Raw genomic sequence first — 20660 nt, 5'->3', positions numbered from 1 at the left:
GATTTGTCTTGTATTTTTTGGTCAAATATGTATAAGTATGCATTTGAAAACAAAGCTGGATATGAACAATACCATTAAAAAAATAAGCAATTATAAAATGACTTGTACTGTGTTACTATTACCGAAATATCAACTAAAATGACTACAATTATTACTACTGTAAAATCATAATTTAATCTTCAAATACAAAAAACTTTTCTTTGTTTCCGTTTTATATATATGTATCTTCTTTTTGTGAAGACGCTGGTGGCTATTGTAACTATGTTTGTATAAATAAACTTTAACTAACATGGCACATTCTTTGTGGATTATCATTATGGAATAAATAGCGCACTGTTCACGTTGAACGTGCAAATGGCACGCGCGCGTATAAAGACGCAGCTCTGGGAGGAGGGACCGGAAGTAGTTTTTTTTTCTTCACTGTTTTGAGTGAGAAATTTGTAGCCGAAGCGTCAACACGGATTTTCTTTGGGATAAACGGACAGGGCTGGCTGCTAAAACGGTGATTACAAAACATTATTTTACTCTCTGTTACTTTTTGCCCCTTTCTCAGCCGAAACCCCCAAGAACGAGCATTTGAGAAATGGAGATTAGAAGATCTCAAAATGGCCGTCGACGCGCAGAGCAGCAAGTCAGCGAGAAAAAAGATAATATTTATCTTCCGTTTTCAAACGTTGCGACACCATGTCATGTATCGACCTTGCCGCACGAATTTTAGTTAGACAGTAGGGACGATTAATATATGACGTCCTTGACGTTATACTGCAAAAGAAACTAGGGTTCAAAGCAACAACAACTTTAGCTAGTTGGTGAGCTATGTATTCGTTTCTGCAGAAATGTTGTTTTTCTTGTTATAATGCATAATAAACATCTGTACATCTGGTCACATTTATCACTATAATAGAGTTAATTTCGAGTTATTGAATATTTCCATATTTGTTATAGTTTTGGTCTGCGGTTTCTCTGCTAAATATAGAAGTTGGCTTGAATAACTGGCTCTTGATATAGTTTGGGGCAGAATTTCTCCAAGAATGTATTTTAAATATTTACTTTTCAGATTATAAATACTCTCTAATACATTTACATGTTATTTAAATAATTTTTTTTTTCTTAACTCTAAATCAATTTTACTTTAAATATATTTTATGCAAAATACCCCTATGTGTGTATATATATATATATATATATATATATATATATATATATATATATATATATATATATATAAATGTGTGTGTGTGTGTGTGTGTGTGTATGTATGTATGTATGTATGTATATATACACACACACACCCACCCTGTCCTATCCTTGATGAAAAATATTAAAAAAATTTAAGCTTGTTTTCCACGCAGACCTGAATGGTTTGTACGACATATGTGTCAACCATACAAAAGAAAATAATGTGGCAATGTTTTAAAATTTAAATTAAAATCTCAGACTTCCTTATGGTAAAATTGTTCTGTTTGTTCTCCAAATGTTTTTAACACCCGTTCTAGACCTGCCTCTTTAGGATGCCAACATATGGGCAGCCATTTGGCTTGTTCCTTTATGGCGGTAATAAGACTAAAAGTCAAGTTTTGTGAAGTCTTACATTTTATTTCTCTTGTTTATCTTAATAAATTTGATGATGTATCTTAAGCAGATGCCACACTCCAGACGGTACCCGTCCTCGGAGAGGGCCAGCCACAGCAGCTACCAAGATCGGTATAGGGACAGAGACAGAGAGCGAGGAAGAAAACCTCGGCATCGTCGTTCGCCGACATTCTCCTCCAGCAGTGAACGTGAGAGGAGAGGGAGAGGACACAGGCAGGATGCCGGCTATGCCCGATCCAGGAGGTATGATCGTTTTCATTGCATGAGTATTTTTTTAATTTTATTATTATTATTTTTTTTTATTCAGTAAAATATTACAATAGCAATATTTTCATTTATAATGATGTCAATATATAATCACAGCTCTACAAACAACCACAGCAAACCTGAAGCTTTTTTTTAAATCACAATCACCCCCACAATCACAATAGTGCAGCCTACAGTGTATGATCAATTATATCTCATAATGTATATTAAGTTTATTGCATTTAGTACTAGAAACTTAATATGAATAAAGTCAATAGTTCCTTGGCCTCTTTTCTTTTTGGATTGCACATGAATCATTTCTGAAGTTTGAATTTCCTCAGTTTGTATGTAATGTTCAATATTGACTTTTAAACACTTTAGTTTTCTTCTAATATACATTGCAGCATTTCCTCTTTTCTCACAGTGTCTGTAAGGCTGGGTGATATGTAAAAAAAAAAAAAAAATACATTTTTTAATTTTATATTTATTATTTAGAATTTTATTATTTTAAGCCATAGGGCTGGCATTATGCAAATTTGTTACATTATTATGTAGGTATGTAACAGGACATAAGACTGGAATTGCTGATGATTCTTATCAGCAGTTGAGAATCAGTTCTTTCTTTTAGGAGACAGTAACTTTATTTGTCGTGCACTTTGATCTTAAACTTTTCAGACCGTTTACTTTAGGGGCACTTAAATGTTAAAACCTCTGATGACATGGTAGTCTTCATTCATTTTGGTGTCAGCTCTAATATTTTATTATAATATCTTAATGAATATTAATTAAATACTAGGAAGTAAGCAATGGTAATTTGGAAGAATCATTATTTCTGTAAGTGATTCTATGGTATATCACACTTCCCAGCTACGACAACCGCTCTTCAGATCGCAGGCCATACGACAGACACTACGGCGAGAGCCATCGGCGCCTGGACCACAGCCGGGAACGGGACCGGGATCGCGACAGGGAACACAGGACGCCGAGCAACTACTACTCCCGCGACGCCTCGCCCAGCTACGACTTCCGACGGGGTCGTGATCGGGACCGCGAGGACTCGTACCGGAGGAAAGGCAGCAGGCGTAAGCACAAACGAAGGCGGCGTAGAACCAGGTCCTATAGCCCATCCTCCTCGGTGAGTACTTCAATACCCGAGCCTGCTCTTTCCCTCCCCCAAATCCCTTCTTCCCTCTCTACCTCTACACGCTCCTGTCTCTCTTTCTCCATAATGCTTTTCTTTTCCACAGCCCCAGGATTTGGTAAGTATGAACTCTTTTGTTTTATGTTCTTCTTTTTGTTGACATTTTGTCTTTTTTAATAGTGATTAGTCTAAGTCTTGGCTTTCAGTGTTAATAATCGAATTGGCCCAACTGTAACATTATAGTGAGACTCAATACAGTAGACATTAATGTAAATATAAGTAGTAAATGTGTTTGTTGGGAAAGCCTCTGTAATATCTCATAACTCTCATCCATTCTTTTTCTTGCTCTATCTACACGCCTATATAACTTTCACAGTTTGTTTTATGAAAACATGCAAAGTTGCTCCATAATTTCAGCTCTTTAATTTTATTTCCAGTCTCTCAGTAGAGCAACCTGTTTCTTTTGTCATGTTGTGAATTAGCAATGCCTTCACTCATGTGCTCTTCTATGAGTAAATGTTGATGCAGGTTGCTTTTTGTGACTTTTTGTCAGGGTTGCTAGGCAGAGGGATGAGGGGGAGTTTGAAAGCAAGCAAGAAGGGAGGGGTAAAATGTTATCTTTGACTTGATCCCTTGCACTATATCCCTATCGTTATATATATCTCCTCACGTGGTGTCATACGATTCGCCCCATGACCACCAAATCTACCTACAACAACTACAACACTGCTCATCTTCGTCGCCGTGGCTACGGCTGCCCCCCTCCACTCTCCCCGCTCCGCCCACCTCCCCTCCTCCCTCTGCGGTCGTGGCGTGACCTCTGACCTGTGACCCTGGCCGGGGCCGAAGCAGCGGAGTGACAGCGGGACACGGGCACTGTGTGTGAGGGACGACGAGGAGGGTCACCTGATCTGTCGGAGTGGCGACGTCCTGCAAGAGAGATGTACACACTGCCACTACTACTACTCCTCTACTCCTATATCGTAACCTTTCTCCCTATCAGTACCAGCACACAGCAGACACACACAGGGGAGGGCAGGAGGTCATGATCATGATGTTGGTGGTGATGATGATGCTGCCATAGAATGTTCTCCCCTTTTGCCGAAACAGGCAAGGGGGAAGGCATGTCGAACATGTCTTTAGTAGCTCCTTTTTTTTTATTCTTTTCAGTGGGGATGGGGTGTTTGTATTGCTGTGTAGAAATATTATGATCCTTTTTAATTCCTGACTGCCAGGTTCCCAGATTTAGCTTTTTCCAGTCTTCATAATGTCCCATATTATTATTATTATTATTATTATTATTATTATTATTATTATTAATGTCCCAAGGTTATTCACATTACCCCTACATCGTATACTGTCAATCATTTCGATTTAAAGATTTGATTGCTCTGTGACATGCAAATATTTCCATAGGTGCTATGCATGTCATTTTTCATAGTAAATAGTCGTTTTAGTTTTCGAATTAGCGTAAAGCAGTCCTGTTGTTTTAAAATCCCTGTTCAACTTTTTATCTATTAGCGGTCCTTCTGCGTCGGACCTACGTAAAGTCTATTTTTCGTAACGTGTTTTTTTTTTTTTTTTTTTTTTTTTTTTTTAAACAAATGCAGACTATTTTTGTTGTTGAAAAAACATGCGTTTTTTTTTTTTTTTCAAACATGTTTACTTTATTCCTGTCATCGAGAGTGTCGCTTGTCGTATTATTTTTATTTTTTTTATTCTTCTTCTTCTTATTATTATTATTATTATTATTATTATTATTATTATTATTATTTTTTATTTTTTATTTTTTTAGGTTAACCTGAATAGATAGTCACAGTTAACATTAAAAATGTGATTCTAGGAAACTTGTTTAGGATTTCTCTTTAAATGCGCTGTCTAATTAAGCTCTTTACATCTCCCCTCCCCTTTTCTCTACGTCTTTTTCCCTCTATTTGTCTCTTAGATGAGATTGTCAGCACTTTGGGCGAGGGCACCTTCGGGAGGGTGATGCAATGTATTGATCATCGCAGGTGAGCGTCGTCGCTTAGCGACCAATCAGCTGCTTTATTACAGAACCAACATGGTGTGAATTTCAAATAAGATGCGTTTCTTTGTCTAGTTGTTGGGCTGAAAAATATGCAATGTACCATTATTACAGGCAGCAAGAATAGCCAAGGGCTTATAAGTTTATGTGTCCTGTAAGAAAATATTCAGAGAAATAAGGATGATCCCAGCTCTCACCAGTGGTTTAGGGCTTTTATTGATCTATAATCAGCATTTTTGCAATTTATGTTTTACTTGTCACCCTACAACATACAAGAAATCTAAATATTGTCCATCAATATTATACCTTACTTTTGCATTTTTCAATGCAGAAGTAAGGTATTTCTTGTGAATTCATATTCAGAGACTTCATATTCAGAGACTTCAGATTCATTAGCCACTATAGGTAAATAACTAGAGCAATAACAAAGTGCAGTAAATTGTAAAACTATTTGCTGTACAAACCAGTGTGTTTGCTAATGATAATAAGCTAAAATAATATAACGAATACCAGTTTGCAATATCAAGCAGCTGTTTTTGTGGCTGACACCGGAAGCCTTGGTTAAAATGGCTGTACTCGCTGGGTAGACCATACATGTAGTTAATTCCTTTGTTTGCAGGGTTGAATACATGTATTCAGTTAGAGAGCTATCTGACAGATAAGTGAACACTGCAATGTTTAAACTAATGCTCTTCTGCTTGGTTAAGGGGTGGAGCACATGTCGCTCTGAAGATCATCAAAAATGTGGAAAAGTACAAAGAGGCTGCCCGGCTGGAGATCAACGTCCTGGAAAGAATCAATGAAAAGGATCCTGAGAATAAGAAGTGAGTTGGCAGCAGAATCTTTAAATGAAAATGAAAGTGAAAGTTACATGTGAAGGCCAAGTATGGTAACCCATACACAGAATTTGTCCTCTGCATTTAACCCATTCAAGTCAGTGCACACTGTGAACACACAGCGATTGGGGGTTAGGAGTCTTGCTCAAGCGCAACTCAGTCATTTCCTGCCGGAATTGAGAATCAAACCCACAACCTTCGGGTTACCAGTCTGACTTTCTAACCATTAGGCCACAACTGCCCCATAAATTAGCACGATTTACAAAATTAGCACAATTTTTGAGGAATTGTATATGAAGTACTTAAAGCATCTAGGTGCAAATTTAAAAATAGACCAAAGACAACTAAATTGATAACTTGCTTACAAAATTCCACTTTTTAACTTGTCTACCTGTCTCTTTTTTTCGATTTTTAGTCTGTGTGTGCAGATGTTTGACTGGTTCGACTATCATGGCCATATGTGTATCAGTTTTGAGCTCTTGGCTCTCAGTACTTTTGATTTCCTCAAAGAAAACAATTACCTGCCCTACTCCATCAGCCAAGTGCGTCATATGGCCTACCAGATCTGCCTGGCTGTCAAATGTAAGTAAACATTCAAGTAAGGATCAATGTTTTTTCACAAATTATGCAAAGGTTGGTCTCCATTTGCCCTGTATTAAAGGGCCAGTTCTGCAGTTCATAGTATTGTGGTCTGTTTCTCCTCCTCTGCAGTTTTGCATGAAAACAAACTGACCCACACAGATCTGAAACCAGAGAACATTCTCTTTGTCAACTCTGACTTCACAATCACATACAATGTGGAGAAGGTGATAAAAGAGTTTGTCATAAGCTTTTAACTAAACCAATATTTTTTGTGTACATTAACATATCAGCATCAGCTATTGGAAAACCCATTAGTTGTCCACTAAAGGAAATGCATATTAATTGACCCTTTTTCTCTCTGAGGTAGAAGCGAGACGAACGTACTGTGAAGAGCACAGCAGTGAGGGTGGTGGATTTTGGTAGTGCTACATTTGACCACGAGCACCACAGCACCATCGTTTCTACCAGGCATTACAGAGCACCTGAAGTTATTCTAGGTAAGGGCAATCATGCCTTGTGACTGACCAAACAGCGTGTATTTTAGCAGTACACATTATCCTGAATTTGAACTATAATAACTCTTGTTATTAGCATGAAGCGAGACTAGTTAAGGCACAGGACTAGATGGGATTAATCGCTGCAGCAACACAGCAGATTAGCTTCTTCCTTTCCACCACAAGGAATTTAATTAGAGTCAGTGACTTCATTCAGCAGACTGCAGGGAATCGTCCAACGTAAGATTGGTTGCCATGAAAGCTGATACCCAACCTTAATCTGTTATGAAATGCTCTGCGTGTTGCTTTGCTGTTAATATAAATGAGAAAATGGGCTGTTATTTATATGTGCACTACTGTTCAAAGTTAGACTTTTAAATTATTTAGAAAGTCTCTTATGCTCACCAAGGCTGCATTGATTTGATCAAAATACAGTGAGAACGGTAATATTGTGAAATATTATTAAAATGTAAAAACTCATTTCCATTTTAATATTTTTGTTTTTGTAATTTATTCCTGTGGAGGCAAAGCTGAATTTTCAGCTTCATTACTTGTTTTCAGTGCCACATGATCCTTCAGAAATCATTCTAATATGCTGATTTGGTGCTTATGAAACATTTCTTATCAATGTTGAAAACAGTTGTGCTGCTTAATATTTAGTATACAGTATAGTATTAATATTAGTATTTAGTATAGTATATAACTGTATACATTTTTCGTGATTGTTTGATGAATAGAAAGTTCAAAAGAGCAGTATTTATTTGAAATAGTAATCTTTTGTAACTTTATAAATGTCTTTACTGTCAATTTTGATCCTCGCTGAATAAAAATTAATTTCTTAAATTGTAACTTATGAATAGTAGTATTCTTGGCATAACTAGAAATGTGTATTCAATATAACAATAACAAAATAATAAGAAAGAATCTTGATTTTTAGTTGTTTAGCTTCATGTTTGTTTTGTCTTATTTTAAATGTTAAGTCATCTTGAGGCCCCCTGGTTGAGAACCACTGACCTAAATGGTTTGCACATGTGCTTCTGACTGAATATACTGTACAGTGTCCTGCAAGGTTATGATGCAGTAACATGATGTCACCACCAGATGACTTTATGGCCCTGTTTACACCTGGTATTAAGATGCGTTTGGGTCGATCGGATCACAAGTAGATAAGGCAGACACATACCCGTTTACACCTGGTGTTTATTCCGTCTCTTATGTCCATTTTTAAGTCTTGTCTTTACTGGCGCATTTCCCATGTTCACGCGTTAGGTCAGTAGGCGGTCTTTTGTGTCTGTTCAAAAACATTCGACCACGTGAGTGTTTACACTATGAAAGCAATCCTATCGTTTTTGACTACTTCTGGAAGTGGTCGTAAGTGGACAAGCTCAAAACATTTTAGACCCCGTTTACACTTGTATTTAGCATCATCGCACCAAAATACCTCTCAATACTAGGTGGAAACAGGGCCTATAGCTCAAAACAGTGTACCAAATTGTTTTGCCTTGCAGAATTAGGCTGGAGTCAGCCGTGTGACGTGTGGAGTATAGGCTGCATCCTCTTCGAGTACTACCTCGGCTTTACACTCTTCCAGGTACAAAATCCAACTCCGCTACTTCCTTTTTCGTACCACTTTTCTGAGTCATGACAGCAGGTCTACACAGCCACTCTTGTTTATATTCACTAAGCAGCTTAAGGTCAAGTAGAATCTGACCAAAGGGTCACAGGTGTCCAAGCATGCACACTGAAGCCAAACACCTGCCGTTCACTCTTTGACCTCAGATGAGCTCACTAATGCTCTCTCTCTTTCTCATGCGCACACACACACAGCTCACTGTATAGGAACATATGTTATACCTGCATTGTAAAACGTGGCAAAAATGTGTTGCTAAACAGTCTAATATGTTTATCAACTAAGTAATGTTCATGCATACTAATTTTGTTCTTTCTTTTTTAATCTGATTTTTAGACTCATGATAATCGGGAGCATTTAGCCATGATGGAGAGAATTTTGGGCCCTGTTCCTTCCCGAATGATTCGCAAGACTAGGTACATTTTTGACACTCTTAACTGGGATTTTCTCAAGTCTTCAAAGTATAGTTTCCACGTCAATCATGCTTGTATGTGCAGGGTGTTATGCAATTAAAATGATTATTTCTTCACGGCACAGGAAACAGAAATACTTTTATCGTGGACGCCTGGACTGGGACGAGAACTCTTCAGCAGGAAGATATGTCAGAGAAAACTGCAAACCTTTACGGGTAAGTAACAGACTGGTGTGTGTGTGTATAATATAATATATAATATAATATAATATAATATTTTTTTCTTTTAAATTCTAGTCAAAAGCCAAGGCTGCATTTATTTGATTAAAAAATACTGTAAAAACTACTTTTTATTTTTAAGTTATTTATATTTTTAAGAGTTATGACACGTTCTATCATTTTGTAACATTTTTAATTTATCCTTGTAATTCTACATGTTTTTTTTTTTTTTTTTTTTTTTTTCCCACATTTCAGACATTTAAATGAGAGTTTGCCTTCAAAGTGAATATAGTCGGGAATAGTGGATATAAATGTGTTTTTGAATGTTTATGTGAATGTGGCCAGCCATATGTTAATGTACAATACAATAATCTTCATCCTCTCTCTCTCACAGAGATATCTTCTATCTGAAGCTGAAGAGCATCATCAGCTGTTCGATCTGATCGAGGCCATGCTGGAGTATGAGCCGACGAAGCGTCTCACTCTTGCTGCGGCCCTGAGGCATCCTTTCTTTCAGAGCACTATCAGCAGCGCTGACCAGAACGCCGGCAAGAGCTGGGAGGGAAACCGTGACATCAGTCGGTGACAATGATATTCATTTTCAACCAAATGTCTGTCTTACGCCAAAAAAACTCGAGGACTCGCATGCCAAGAGAGTTGTGGAGCTGAACTGACATTGATTAAAGTTTTATAGTGCAAGAGAACCTAATGAAGCAGGTGCACAGCACATGATTTCTCGATCATCTTCCCATAATGTGAGAACCGCTCCATGCGCAGCAGGAGAATGTGAGGAACTTGGGACATCTAAAAGATGCTTGATTGGGCTTTTGGAGGGTTGTTGAGTTAATATACCCTCCCAAGTTCAGTTCTTCCAGCCAATTGTGGCTAATGGTTTTTGTGGACAGCCATAAGTGGTGGGAAAAAAGCATTAATGTAACACTCCATTTTGGAAAATAACTGACAAACAAGCATCACTGTTACAATATAATTATTTATCGGGCAAATACGTTTTGTGCATTTTAGCCCTTAGCTAATAATCGCAAATGCATTGCGACACTGTTTGTATTCAGTTCAATTTAAACCAAGTAACAGAGCAGCAGTGTTCTGGTGATTGTGTCCCTCAACATGTTTACAGTATTTATTTAGTTAACCGGATGTCTCCTTTTGTGTGTTTGTATGGATTTGACTATAAATGTGTAAATATGAATAAACATGTTGTGACTATAGAATAAAGAGCCTGTCTGTTTGCTTGCTGTGAATGTTTTCACAGTGGCTTTTCAGGCAAAATGTTTTTACAATCAAAAAATTCTCGTCAAGTCATTTCTATATCGACTGTATGTGTGCATATGATATTCTATGCTGATATGAATTAAGCGTTTGGCACTTAATTGGGCATTAGTGCAGTGCATTAATCTGAGTTTAATGCTATAAAAAAAATTGGCTTCTGCCATAATCATCCTTTACAGCTAAGGAAAGACAGAAAACAGAAATTACAGCCTTCTGTGGTCTTCAATAATCACATCTCACAGAAATACTTTGAAGTTCAAGTTTTAAATCTTAACATTTTTTTCCCCATGCAATATTTTATTTTAAATGGATTTAAGGCATACATTTAACTTTAAGACTAACATACAGTGGGTACGGAAAGTATTCAGACCCTCTTAAATTTCACTCTGTTATATTGCAGCCATTTGCTAAAATCATTTAAGTTCATTTTTTTCCTCATTGATGTACACACAGCACCCCATATTGACAGAAAAACACAGAATTGTTGACATTTTTGCAGATTTATTAAAAAAGAAAAAGGACCATGTGATATTTCAGTAAGTATTCAGACCCTTTGCTCAGTATTTAGTAGAAGCACCCTATTGATCTAATACAGCCATGAGTCTTTTTGGGAAAGATGCAACAAGTTTTTCACACCTGGATTTGGGGATCCTCTGCCATTCCTCCTTGCAGATCCTCTCCAGTTCTGTCAGGATGGATGGTAAACGTTGGTGGACAGCCATTTTTAGGTCTCTCCAGAGATGCTCAATTGGGTTTAAGTCAGGGCTCTGGCTGGGCCATTCAAGAACAGTCACAGAGTTGTTGTGAAGCCACTCCTTCGTTATTTTAGCTGTGTGCTTAGGGTCATTGTCTTGTTGGAAGGTAAACCTTCGGCCCAGTCTGAGGTCCTGAGCACTCTGGAGAAGGTTTTCGTCCAGGATATCCCTGTACTTGGCCGCATTCATCTTTCCCTCGATTGCAACCAGTCGTCCTGTCCCTGCAGCTGAAAAACACCCCCACAGCATGATGCTGCCACCACCATGCTTCACTGTTGGGACTGTATTGGACAGGTGATGAGCAGTGCCTGGTTTTCTCCACACATACCGCTTAGAATTAAGGCCAAAAAGTTCTATCTTGGTCTCATCAGACCAGAGAATCTTATTTCTCACCATCTTAGCAAACTCCATGCGGGCTTTCATGTGTCTTGCACTGAGGAGAGGCTTCCGTCGGGCCACTCTGCCATAAAGCCCCGACTGGTGGAGGGCTGCAGTGATGGTTGACTTTCTACAACTTTCTCCCATCTCCCGACTGCATCTCTGGAGCTCAGCCACAGTGATCTTTGGGTTCTTCTTTACCTCTCTCACCAAGGCTCTTCTCCCCCGATAGCTCAGTTTGGCCGGACGGCCAGCTCTAGGAAGGGTTCTGGTCGTCCCAAACGTCTTCCATTTAAGGATTATGGAGGCCACTGTGCTCTTAGGAACCTTAAGTGCAGCAGAAACTTTTTTGTAACCTTGGCCAGATCTGTGCCTTGCCACAATTCTGTCTCTGAGCTCTTCAGGCAGTTCCTTTGACCTCATGATTCTCATTTGCTCTGACATGCACTGTGAGCTGTAAGGTCTTATATAGACAGGTGTGTGGCTTTCCTAATCAAGTCCAATCAGTATAATCAAACACAGCTGGACTCAAATGAAGGTGTAGAACCATCTCAATGATGATCAGAAGAAATGGACAGCACCTGAGTTAAATATATGAGTCACAGCAAAGGGTCTGAATACTTAGGACCATGTGATATTTCAGTTTTTCTTTTTTAATAAATCTGCAAAAATGTCAACAATTCTGTGTTTTTCTGTCAATATGGGGTGCTGTGTGTACATTAATGAGGAAAAAAAATGAACTTAAATGATTTTAGCAAATGGCTGCAATATAACAAAGAGTGAAAAATTTAAGGGGGTCTGAATACTTTCCATACCCACTGTATGTTCTTAACCAGAATGCCTTAATTTTTAAGAATAATATTTGGAATATGTAATATTTTAGCTGCCTAGTCCTTAGAGCCTTCACTCTTTCAATTTTACATCTCTGTTCAACTGAATTAAGTATGTAGTAGTTCTACACACATGTGAAAAGGTTCTATATAGAACTTTAAAAGTGTTCTGTTGTAGTATTCTTTATTAGACATTTTGAATATATTTGCAGAATATATGAATGGCCTCTGTGATTTACACTGTATGTCTCCCTTTAGCTAAACTTGCAGTAAGATAGTAAGCTGCTCTTTTGGCCTTCAAGATATGGGTAACAAGCCTGCAAAATAACACTGTAGGTCTCACCCTAGCTGAACTTACAGTTGCATAATAGTAATCTTTTCTTTGGCCTTCAACATAAGATAAATGTTCCAAAACAGGCCATGCCACTATTAGGGAGAAGCTAAAAGATTTGAAAACTGTAGATGTGTTAATTAAAATAGTTAGAAATTACCCAACGGCTAAAAAACTGTGTTTTTGGGCAGAATGTCTGAAGATGAGAAAAGGTGGCAAACACATAAGGTCATTGGTCAAAAACAGTATGAAAATGAGAGTTACGAGTGTAATTGTTAGATGGTCAGGTGGCGTCTCGGCATTGTTGTTTGTCTAATTTTTGGCATCTGGAACTTCTTGACTAAAAGGCATTTTCACGACACTGTCAGGCAATTCACATATAGAACCTTTTAGGTGTTCCCATCATGGGATCATTTTTATTCAATTTTATAAAATAAACAGCTTGTAAACAATTGAAATTACCTGTTAAACTTTAAAGTATTATGCAATCATTTAACCCTTGTGCGTCAATTAAAAAAAGTTACTCTGAGGTCCTTAGAGGACAAAAATGTCCGTGTCAAAAAACTCATAAAAATTTGAAGTTTGGGAACACAGACTTAAGTTTGGTCTCATTTTAAAGAAGACCCTTGGCAGATATTGGCAGAAGTTATTTTATATAAAATATATATTTAATAAAACATGTTGAACTCAAAAACTGCTAGAAAATCAAAGCCATAAATCTAAACAAGTTGTGTTCCAAATTTGAGGTTGATATCTCAAAAAGATTTTGTTTGGGCGCAGTACCAAATTTTCCCGATTAGATACAAAGCTCTGCTGGTACACACAGCAGTTGGATTTGTGATAAGAGTTTTTCTCTCTCAAATATTACACGCACACACAATTTTTTATTACAAACATACAAGCCACACCCTGACATCCATACCAACACACCCACACAATTATAGCTGCATAATTTATCCAATTGGCTCTTTAATATGCAGAAGCAGAAAACAGGAATAAAGCGAGTATTTGCTCTGAGAAAATGGCACCATCTGGTGATAATACAAATTTTAATTTTAAAGCCTTGCCAACAGAATGAAAGCATATTAACAAAGACTGCATGTTTTTAGTTAAATAGCCCTGGGATTAAAGATTGCAGTTTTAATGCGTTTCAATGGGGACATCTTTGTCCTTAAGGTCCTGAGTGTAATTATTTTGTGCACCTAGTGTAAAATAGATTTATTAAAGGAAATGGGGTGAAATTCCAGTAAAAATAGACACAAAATGTTTGCAGTTGGCATTAACACAGGCAAAATGATCACACAAAAAAAATGAAAAAGACAAAAATGTCCATAAGGACGCACAAGGGTTAAGACAACTCTCCTAATTTTTGAGTCAAGAAACCTTTTTGAGTCAAGAAACCAAGAAAGAAATCCCACTGAACTTTTTTTTTCCTAACAGTGTATATATTCTGGACACATAACATGCAATGTTTTTAGGCAATTAGTACTAAAAACCGTGATGTCCACTCAATCGTCCCAATGATGGTATCCAATTGTGTGGCTGAAGGTTTTCTATCCATTCTGTCTTTTCGGTGCGTGAAGTAATTTAATGCCAACTTAACCTGACTATCACAACCTTGAATTTTATGTTAGAGCGTCAATTGATTATTGGCCATTTATGTAATAATTTATCTCAACATTTGATTATTAAGAGTTTGATAATACTCTTTACTCTTACTGTACTCGTTCATTGGGATACCAGCGTCTTTTACGCAGATCCCACAGTCCCAAACTCGCCAGTCTTGGTCACTAGACAGACATAATTTAGTTGGCTGCTCTGCTTGCTCTCTCTAAAAGTATTTTGTTGGGTCCCTATAGATCTGTATACACTTGAATAAAGCAACACTATCTCTAGTCTAGTCAGAGATCATGACCACTATTACTTTCTCTGATGGTAGATTTGGCTTGGTCATGCCATGGTTTCCCATGTACACGTGTATGCTAGAGTAACATTACATTAAACAGAGGTAAGGCTCACCCTATTTAGGTTGGTCGATCAACATTTTGTTGTCCTAAACCGAAATTCCCCTTTAAGCCTTTATAGTCTAAGTACACTTGAACCAGTGCCAAGTGTTAGCGGGAGCTCTAAAATCTCAGTTGGCGTGCCCTATGCTCCACTCAAAACTGGACTTTAGTAACCTGAACGCAGATTTATGGTAACAATGGATACAACGTAATCTACTAGAATTAATACAATTTATTATTAGTCAGGTAAATGTATCATGCCAATTACATAATGGATTCAAAGACAATACAAAACGTCTGGAAGACACGCAGCATTACGGGATGATCTGGCTACAATATCGCCCTGAGGCATTTGCAACATTTCTTTCTCTGGATCATCTTCGTCTTCCTGTTGTTTTTGGGGGAGTTGTGGCCTCATGGTTAGAGAGTCGGACTTGTAACCTAAAGGTTGTGGGTTCGAGATTCAGTACCAGCAGGAAATGTAGGTGGGGGAGTGAATGAACAGCACTCTCTTCCACTTTCATTACCCACAACTGAGGTGCCCTTGAGCAAGGCACCTAACCCCCAATCACTCACTGGGCGCTGCAGCAAGAAATGGTTACCCACTGTTCACGGTGTGTGTGTGTGTGTTTAATACTCACTGCTGAAGGTTAAAATGCAGAGCACAGATTCTGAGTATGGGATATACACGTCACTTCATTGACTTTTTAAAATACTCCCAAGACCAAGACAAAACATCCTCCAAATGCAGGCATGAACTAACAATTGGAATTTGCATTGACTAGGGTCATAGACCTAGGGAGTTCGCACCTTGTTGGGAATTGGGAATTTGATGGAGATCCTGGGAAAGGGCACACCCTCAGTAGTCAACGTATCTCTAAACTCTTAAAACTTTCATTACCTTTTGGTTTACTTCTGTGGGGATGAGACCACTGTACCAGTCATTTCACCATTTCAAATGATACCAAACATGACTGTTAATTCACTTGCATTGACAAAACATTATAATAATCATTCTAAGTGAACTGAGTGAAGGGAAGAATGGGTAAAGGGAAGGAAGTGGGGGAGAAGGAATAAATGTGAAGGAAGGACAGGAGGGAAAGAATCTTTTCCGCATCTTCACTCTGTGCCTGTAGCCTGTCTATGTTTCAGAGAATTTTTTTATTGGCTCACTTTTCCTCATTCATGGCCAAAAGATTTAAAGACTACAGCTAAGTGTGTAGACAAGCACAGTAAAGCTCTTTTACAAGCACCTTTTCTCTGACCAGCCAACAAGCTTTTTTTAGAAAGCATCACTCAGACATAATCTAATAGTGATTCAGTGATTTCAGACCTATTGCCAAATGAAAAACAGACAATAACATACACAAAATGCAACCTTAATACAGTATTTGTTAAAGAGTGTGCAAAAAAAGTGAACTTTTTAACTCACCTAATGACCAGCAACAATAATGTTCACCTAGAATGTTTCATGGATTAAATTTGTAAAGCAGTGGACAAAATGTTATACTTGGCCCAAATAGGCTATATATATAATGATTAAGAAGAAGCGTGAATCATTTTGAATTACTGAAGGAATTACTTTAGTGTCAATTTGTGAATGAACTAGAAACTGAGTAGTGTAACAGCTGTTGATGTTAAAAATGACTTTCGTTGCGTCATTCTTTCAACACTGACTTCATTCACATGTTCGTTGTCTATAAACCTCCTCAATCTGTTTTCCCTCCTACCTTCCCATCTGTTGAAAGGAAGGATCTTACCCTTAATCTGTTAAGATCAATGATCATACAACAGATATTTCTTTTTAAGTCTATTTTTCTGTAAGTTTAAAGAAAGCCATCCAGTAGTTGGTCAGCTTCATCATATTGATGCTTACACATATTTGTGATTTAACTGATATTAGCAGCAACATATTAGTGGTTTCTTCTCTCTCACGTGGCTGTGAAACTCCCGCCATCACTAATGTGATTATAAACAATTACGTCATTTGAGAATTAGCTGGGGACAGATGTAGGGAGGGTTTAAAAACATGTAGCTCAACAAGACTTTTGGAAAGCTAGCAGATGAGTTTGGACCTCAGGTTCCTTGGATCAAATTATGTACATCTGAAGTGTTTCACCAGAAATCAGGTATGTTGGACCTTTATGCTAAATGTTTTTCTGCCATTGTGTTCTACATGAAGAATTTAAGAGTTTATTGTATTGTTTTATTTATATAATAGTATTTTTAGGCTATTATTTATTACATTATTTGTTTAGAAGTTCAGTGTATTTGAGCTAAGGAAGGAATCTGAATAAAATGCATATTTGTATAATATAAGTATAGGAGAATGAGTGATTATCATGCGTAATTAGTATTTTTGCACAAGTATATGTTCAAAGGTTTGGGGTCAGTAAGATTTTTAAATGTTTTTAAAAGAAGTCTCTTACGCTGATTTAAAATACAGTAATATTGTGAAATTTTGTGAATATATTGTGAATTTAAAATACATTTTAACATGTAGGCCTATTAAAATCATACATATAAGGCAATTTTCCATATAAATAATGCCAATAATGTCACAGAGAATAAAAATGCAAATAAACACTTTACTATAAACATATTTCTATAGTGCCATGATGTTTTTGTGATTTTGCAGTGTTGTTTTCTACAAAACTGACTGGTCTATGTGTTTTTTTTCTAGGTGTTAATGCAGCCTGTACTTACATTTATTTATTAGACTTGGTCATATGAAACTGGAAAACCTGGAATACACTTCCTTACTGAAATATCAGTAATTTTGACTCTTGAACTTCAGTATCACCGAGTTTGATAAAGACTCAAAGATATTCACGTTCATTAACAAGCTTAAGATAAGATGGATGCCGTGGTGAAGAGATCTCTGGGTGCTCCTCTCCGACAGCTGACCAGCTGCGTGACGGGGAACAAGGATGGATTTAGCCGGAAAGGCAAGAGCGTCCGCAGGAAGAGCGCCCCCTGCTGTTACGGTCAGACAGGACACGACTCATCCTGGTTAAGGACTTACCAGGCAGAACTGCACAGGGAAAGGTAAAAAAATATTCTTATAAAATTATTTGACACTTTAATAGTCCGTATAAATCCAAATAGCTGATCTTTATTGCTCGATTTAAATCGTAATTGTTTATACTCTGTTTGAACAGGAAATTGAGGCAAGTCAAGTTTGCGCAGAAGAACGCAGAAAGAGCCGCAATGAGGACACATCATAGAGTCCACACCGCCTCACAAAGGTACGTTTGCGCTGTCTGTCGCCACTTTAAAAGTTATATTTGCTGGAACAGCATAATATAGTGGCTTACTTTATTTTTCAGACACCGGTTCAGAGGGCAAACCTAAAAAGCAAGACCGCCAACAAAAATGACAACTCTCTTTTTGGCGCCTTCCAAGGGCTCAGTCTGAGCATGAGTGGAGCACAAACCTCCGTAACATCATCAAGTGCAGATCCATGTAAAGTCATGTGAAGACACAGAAGGAAAACATTTCAATGACTCTGATGGTGTGACATCTGACTATCTTTATCCATTTTATTTCTTGGTTACCAAGAAGAATTTACTTGAAAATGCTGGTAATAATAATACTAATACTATCTGAGGTGAATTATGACCTGCAGATGCTGCATTTCAGGAATATAATCTGATTATGATAAATCATGATTATTATAGGTCATGAGACGTCATTGTAAATCAGTTAAAAATTAACTAAATTATCAAATATAAATAAAATAAAAAACGATTTTTAGGATTTAATTTTTTAATGATATTTAAAGGGATAGTTCACCCAAAAATGAAAATTCTGTCATCATGTACTCCCCCTCAAGTAGGCTCTACTTCTAAACCTGTATGAATTTCTTTGTTCCGCTGAACACAAAGGAAGATATTTGGAAGAATGTTTGTAACCAAGCAGATCTCGGCCCCCATTGACTACCATAGTATTTATTGTTCCTACAATGGTAGTAAATGGGGGCCGAGATCTGTTTGGTTACTGACATTCTTCCAAATATCTTCCTTTGTGTTCAGCAGAAGAAATAAACTCATACAGGTTTGGAACTACTTGAAGGGGAGTAAATGATGACAGATTTTTTATTTTTGGGTGAACTATCCCTTGAATATATTTTAAACATTATTAACTTTGTCACTTTAACTAAAATTTGAAAATAAATTTGAATTGTAAGTCAGAAGAATTTTTACTGGTGTTCTCAGACTCATATGTGCAATTCATATGTATTTTCTCCATGTTTCTGTAACTCATTTGTTATTTCCTTCTGAACGCTCAAGTTCAGCGAGGATGTACAGTAACTTCAAAAAACAACTGAACTCATTTTGTTTCTCAGGTGCCTCAAACTGCACTGACACTCTAACTGCTGGTAAACAACTGAACTTATGCAACAACTTATGTTTCTTTACTTACATTTTTCCAATAAAGATGATCAACATTTTATCATTCTGCAGATCATTTTCTTTATTTACCTGAATTTTGCAACATTGTCAGGTCATGTGTGTGAACACAAGGATCAAAATGGTATTTGTCAAATAATGAATACCTGGTGCTGTGTTTATGTATAAGACAATTTAATTAGTGGCTACAGATAAACAACACAACATTATCACGGTACAGAGCATTGAAGGATATGATCCAGCACATTTGGCCATGTTCCCTACCTGTTTGTAGAAAGACTGTGTACAGCAAAGGCCGTGTCTTTAATTATTTTCTTCATCCTTCTCTTGCTCGCCAAAGGTAAAGCATCTCACTTATGCTTGGACTCAGGAACACGATACTCTGCACTTTACAGGATTGACAGTTGTCGAAACAAGATACCATAGGAGACACTGGATTTACTGAAGACCTGATATGAGCAATGATAGGCCACTGCATGACACTGTGCAAGAATAAACCAAACCTGGACACACAATGCTGGGGTTAGTTGTCACACTTTTTCTAGTAAATTTTAAGTTTACTTTAAGTCAATTACTAAGATGTATTTCCATTGTTTTTCACTCTGGAGTCAAAATACAGCCCATAAGTTCACCTTTTGTGTAACCCATATAGTATATGCTGTCACACTATATGGGGTAAGCTGTCACATTTGGAACCTGCAGTTTCACACTTATTTGAAATATGAAATATTTTAAATATACAGCCTGTCAGATCTAGAATCTGAGGGTGCAAAAAAATCTAAATATTGAGAACATCGGCTTTAAAGTTGTCCAAATGAAGTCCTTAGCAATGCATATCCACTCACAAAAATACATTTTTGATATATTTACTGTAGGAATTTTGCAAAATATCTTCATGGAACATGATCTTTACTTAATATCCTAATGAATTTTGGCATAAATGAAAAACTGATAATTTTGACCCATACAATGTATTGTTGGCTATTGCTACAAATATACCTGTGCGACTTATGACTGGTTTTGCGGTCCTGGGTCACATTTGTGTTTCTTTTTTTATTGAAGTAAGAGTATTGAACTTTTGTCTGCAATCTAAAATGGCAGCACAGCTGTAAGGTTTGTTTGAGCGACGCCCTCTACTGTACAGGAGTGAATTTACATTTCCTTAAAGCCTTAGTTCACCCAAAACTGAAATTTCTGTCATTAATTACTTACCATCATGTCATTCCAAACCCACAAGACCTTCGTTCATCTTCAGAACACAAATTAAGATATTTTTTTGATGAAATCTGAGTGGTTTTTTATCTCCCATAGAAAGCAATGAAATTACCACATTCAAGGTCCAGAGAAGTAGTAAAGACATCGTTAAAATAGTCAACGTGAATACAGTGGTTTAAAACAAAACAAAAATAACAACTTCATTCAACAATTTCATCTCTTCCCTGTCAGTCTCCTACACAGTTGATGCAGTGAACGCAGCACAGA

The 20660-nt window shown here is 37.2% G+C and overlaps 1 protein-coding gene and 1 long non-coding RNA gene across 4 annotated transcripts; both read left to right on the top strand.

The window, feature by feature from the left end:
- Nucleotides 1–343: 343 nt before the first annotated feature.
- Nucleotides 344–10412, top strand: clk2a (CDC-like kinase 2a). 3 transcript variants are annotated; one of them, XM_051871935.1, is made up of 13 exons: nt 344–502; nt 1643–1836; nt 2707–2974; nt 3833–3923; nt 4926–4992; nt 5714–5830; nt 6258–6424; nt 6554–6648; nt 6792–6921; nt 8427–8509; nt 8885–8964; nt 9086–9176; nt 9574–10412. In XM_051871935.1, exons 2-13 carry the CDS (start codon nt 1643–1645, stop codon nt 9763–9765), a joined length of 1575 nt encoding a protein of 524 aa, XP_051727895.1. In that variant the 5' UTR covers nt 344–502; the 3' UTR covers nt 9766–10412. The 3 variants fall into 3 exon arrangements, with proteins under 3 accessions (XP_051727895.1, XP_051727896.1, XP_051727897.1); XM_051871936.1 differs by having other exon boundaries at nt 381–502; nt 1640–1836; XM_051871937.1 differs by lacking the exons at nt 344–502; nt 1643–1836; nt 3833–3923 and having other exon boundaries at nt 2743–2974.
- A 7256-nt stretch (nt 10413–17668) lies between these two features.
- Nucleotides 17669–18244, top strand: LOC127501231 (uncharacterized). Its single transcript, XR_007926560.1, has 3 exons — nt 17669–17814; nt 17928–18014; nt 18096–18244. It is a non-coding gene; the product is annotated as an uncharacterized LOC127501231 (long non-coding RNA).
- The last annotated feature ends 2416 nt before the right edge of the window (nt 18245–20660 follow it).

The sequence above is a fragment of the Ctenopharyngodon idella genome, chromosome 19 (assembly GCF_019924925.1).
Source record: "Ctenopharyngodon idella isolate HZGC_01 chromosome 19, HZGC01, whole genome shotgun sequence".
Classification (NCBI taxonomy): domain Eukaryota; kingdom Metazoa; phylum Chordata; class Actinopteri; order Cypriniformes; family Xenocyprididae; genus Ctenopharyngodon; species Ctenopharyngodon idella.
The sequence above is the reverse complement of the archived record's forward strand: the minus strand, read 5'-3'. Positions and strand labels throughout refer to the sequence as shown.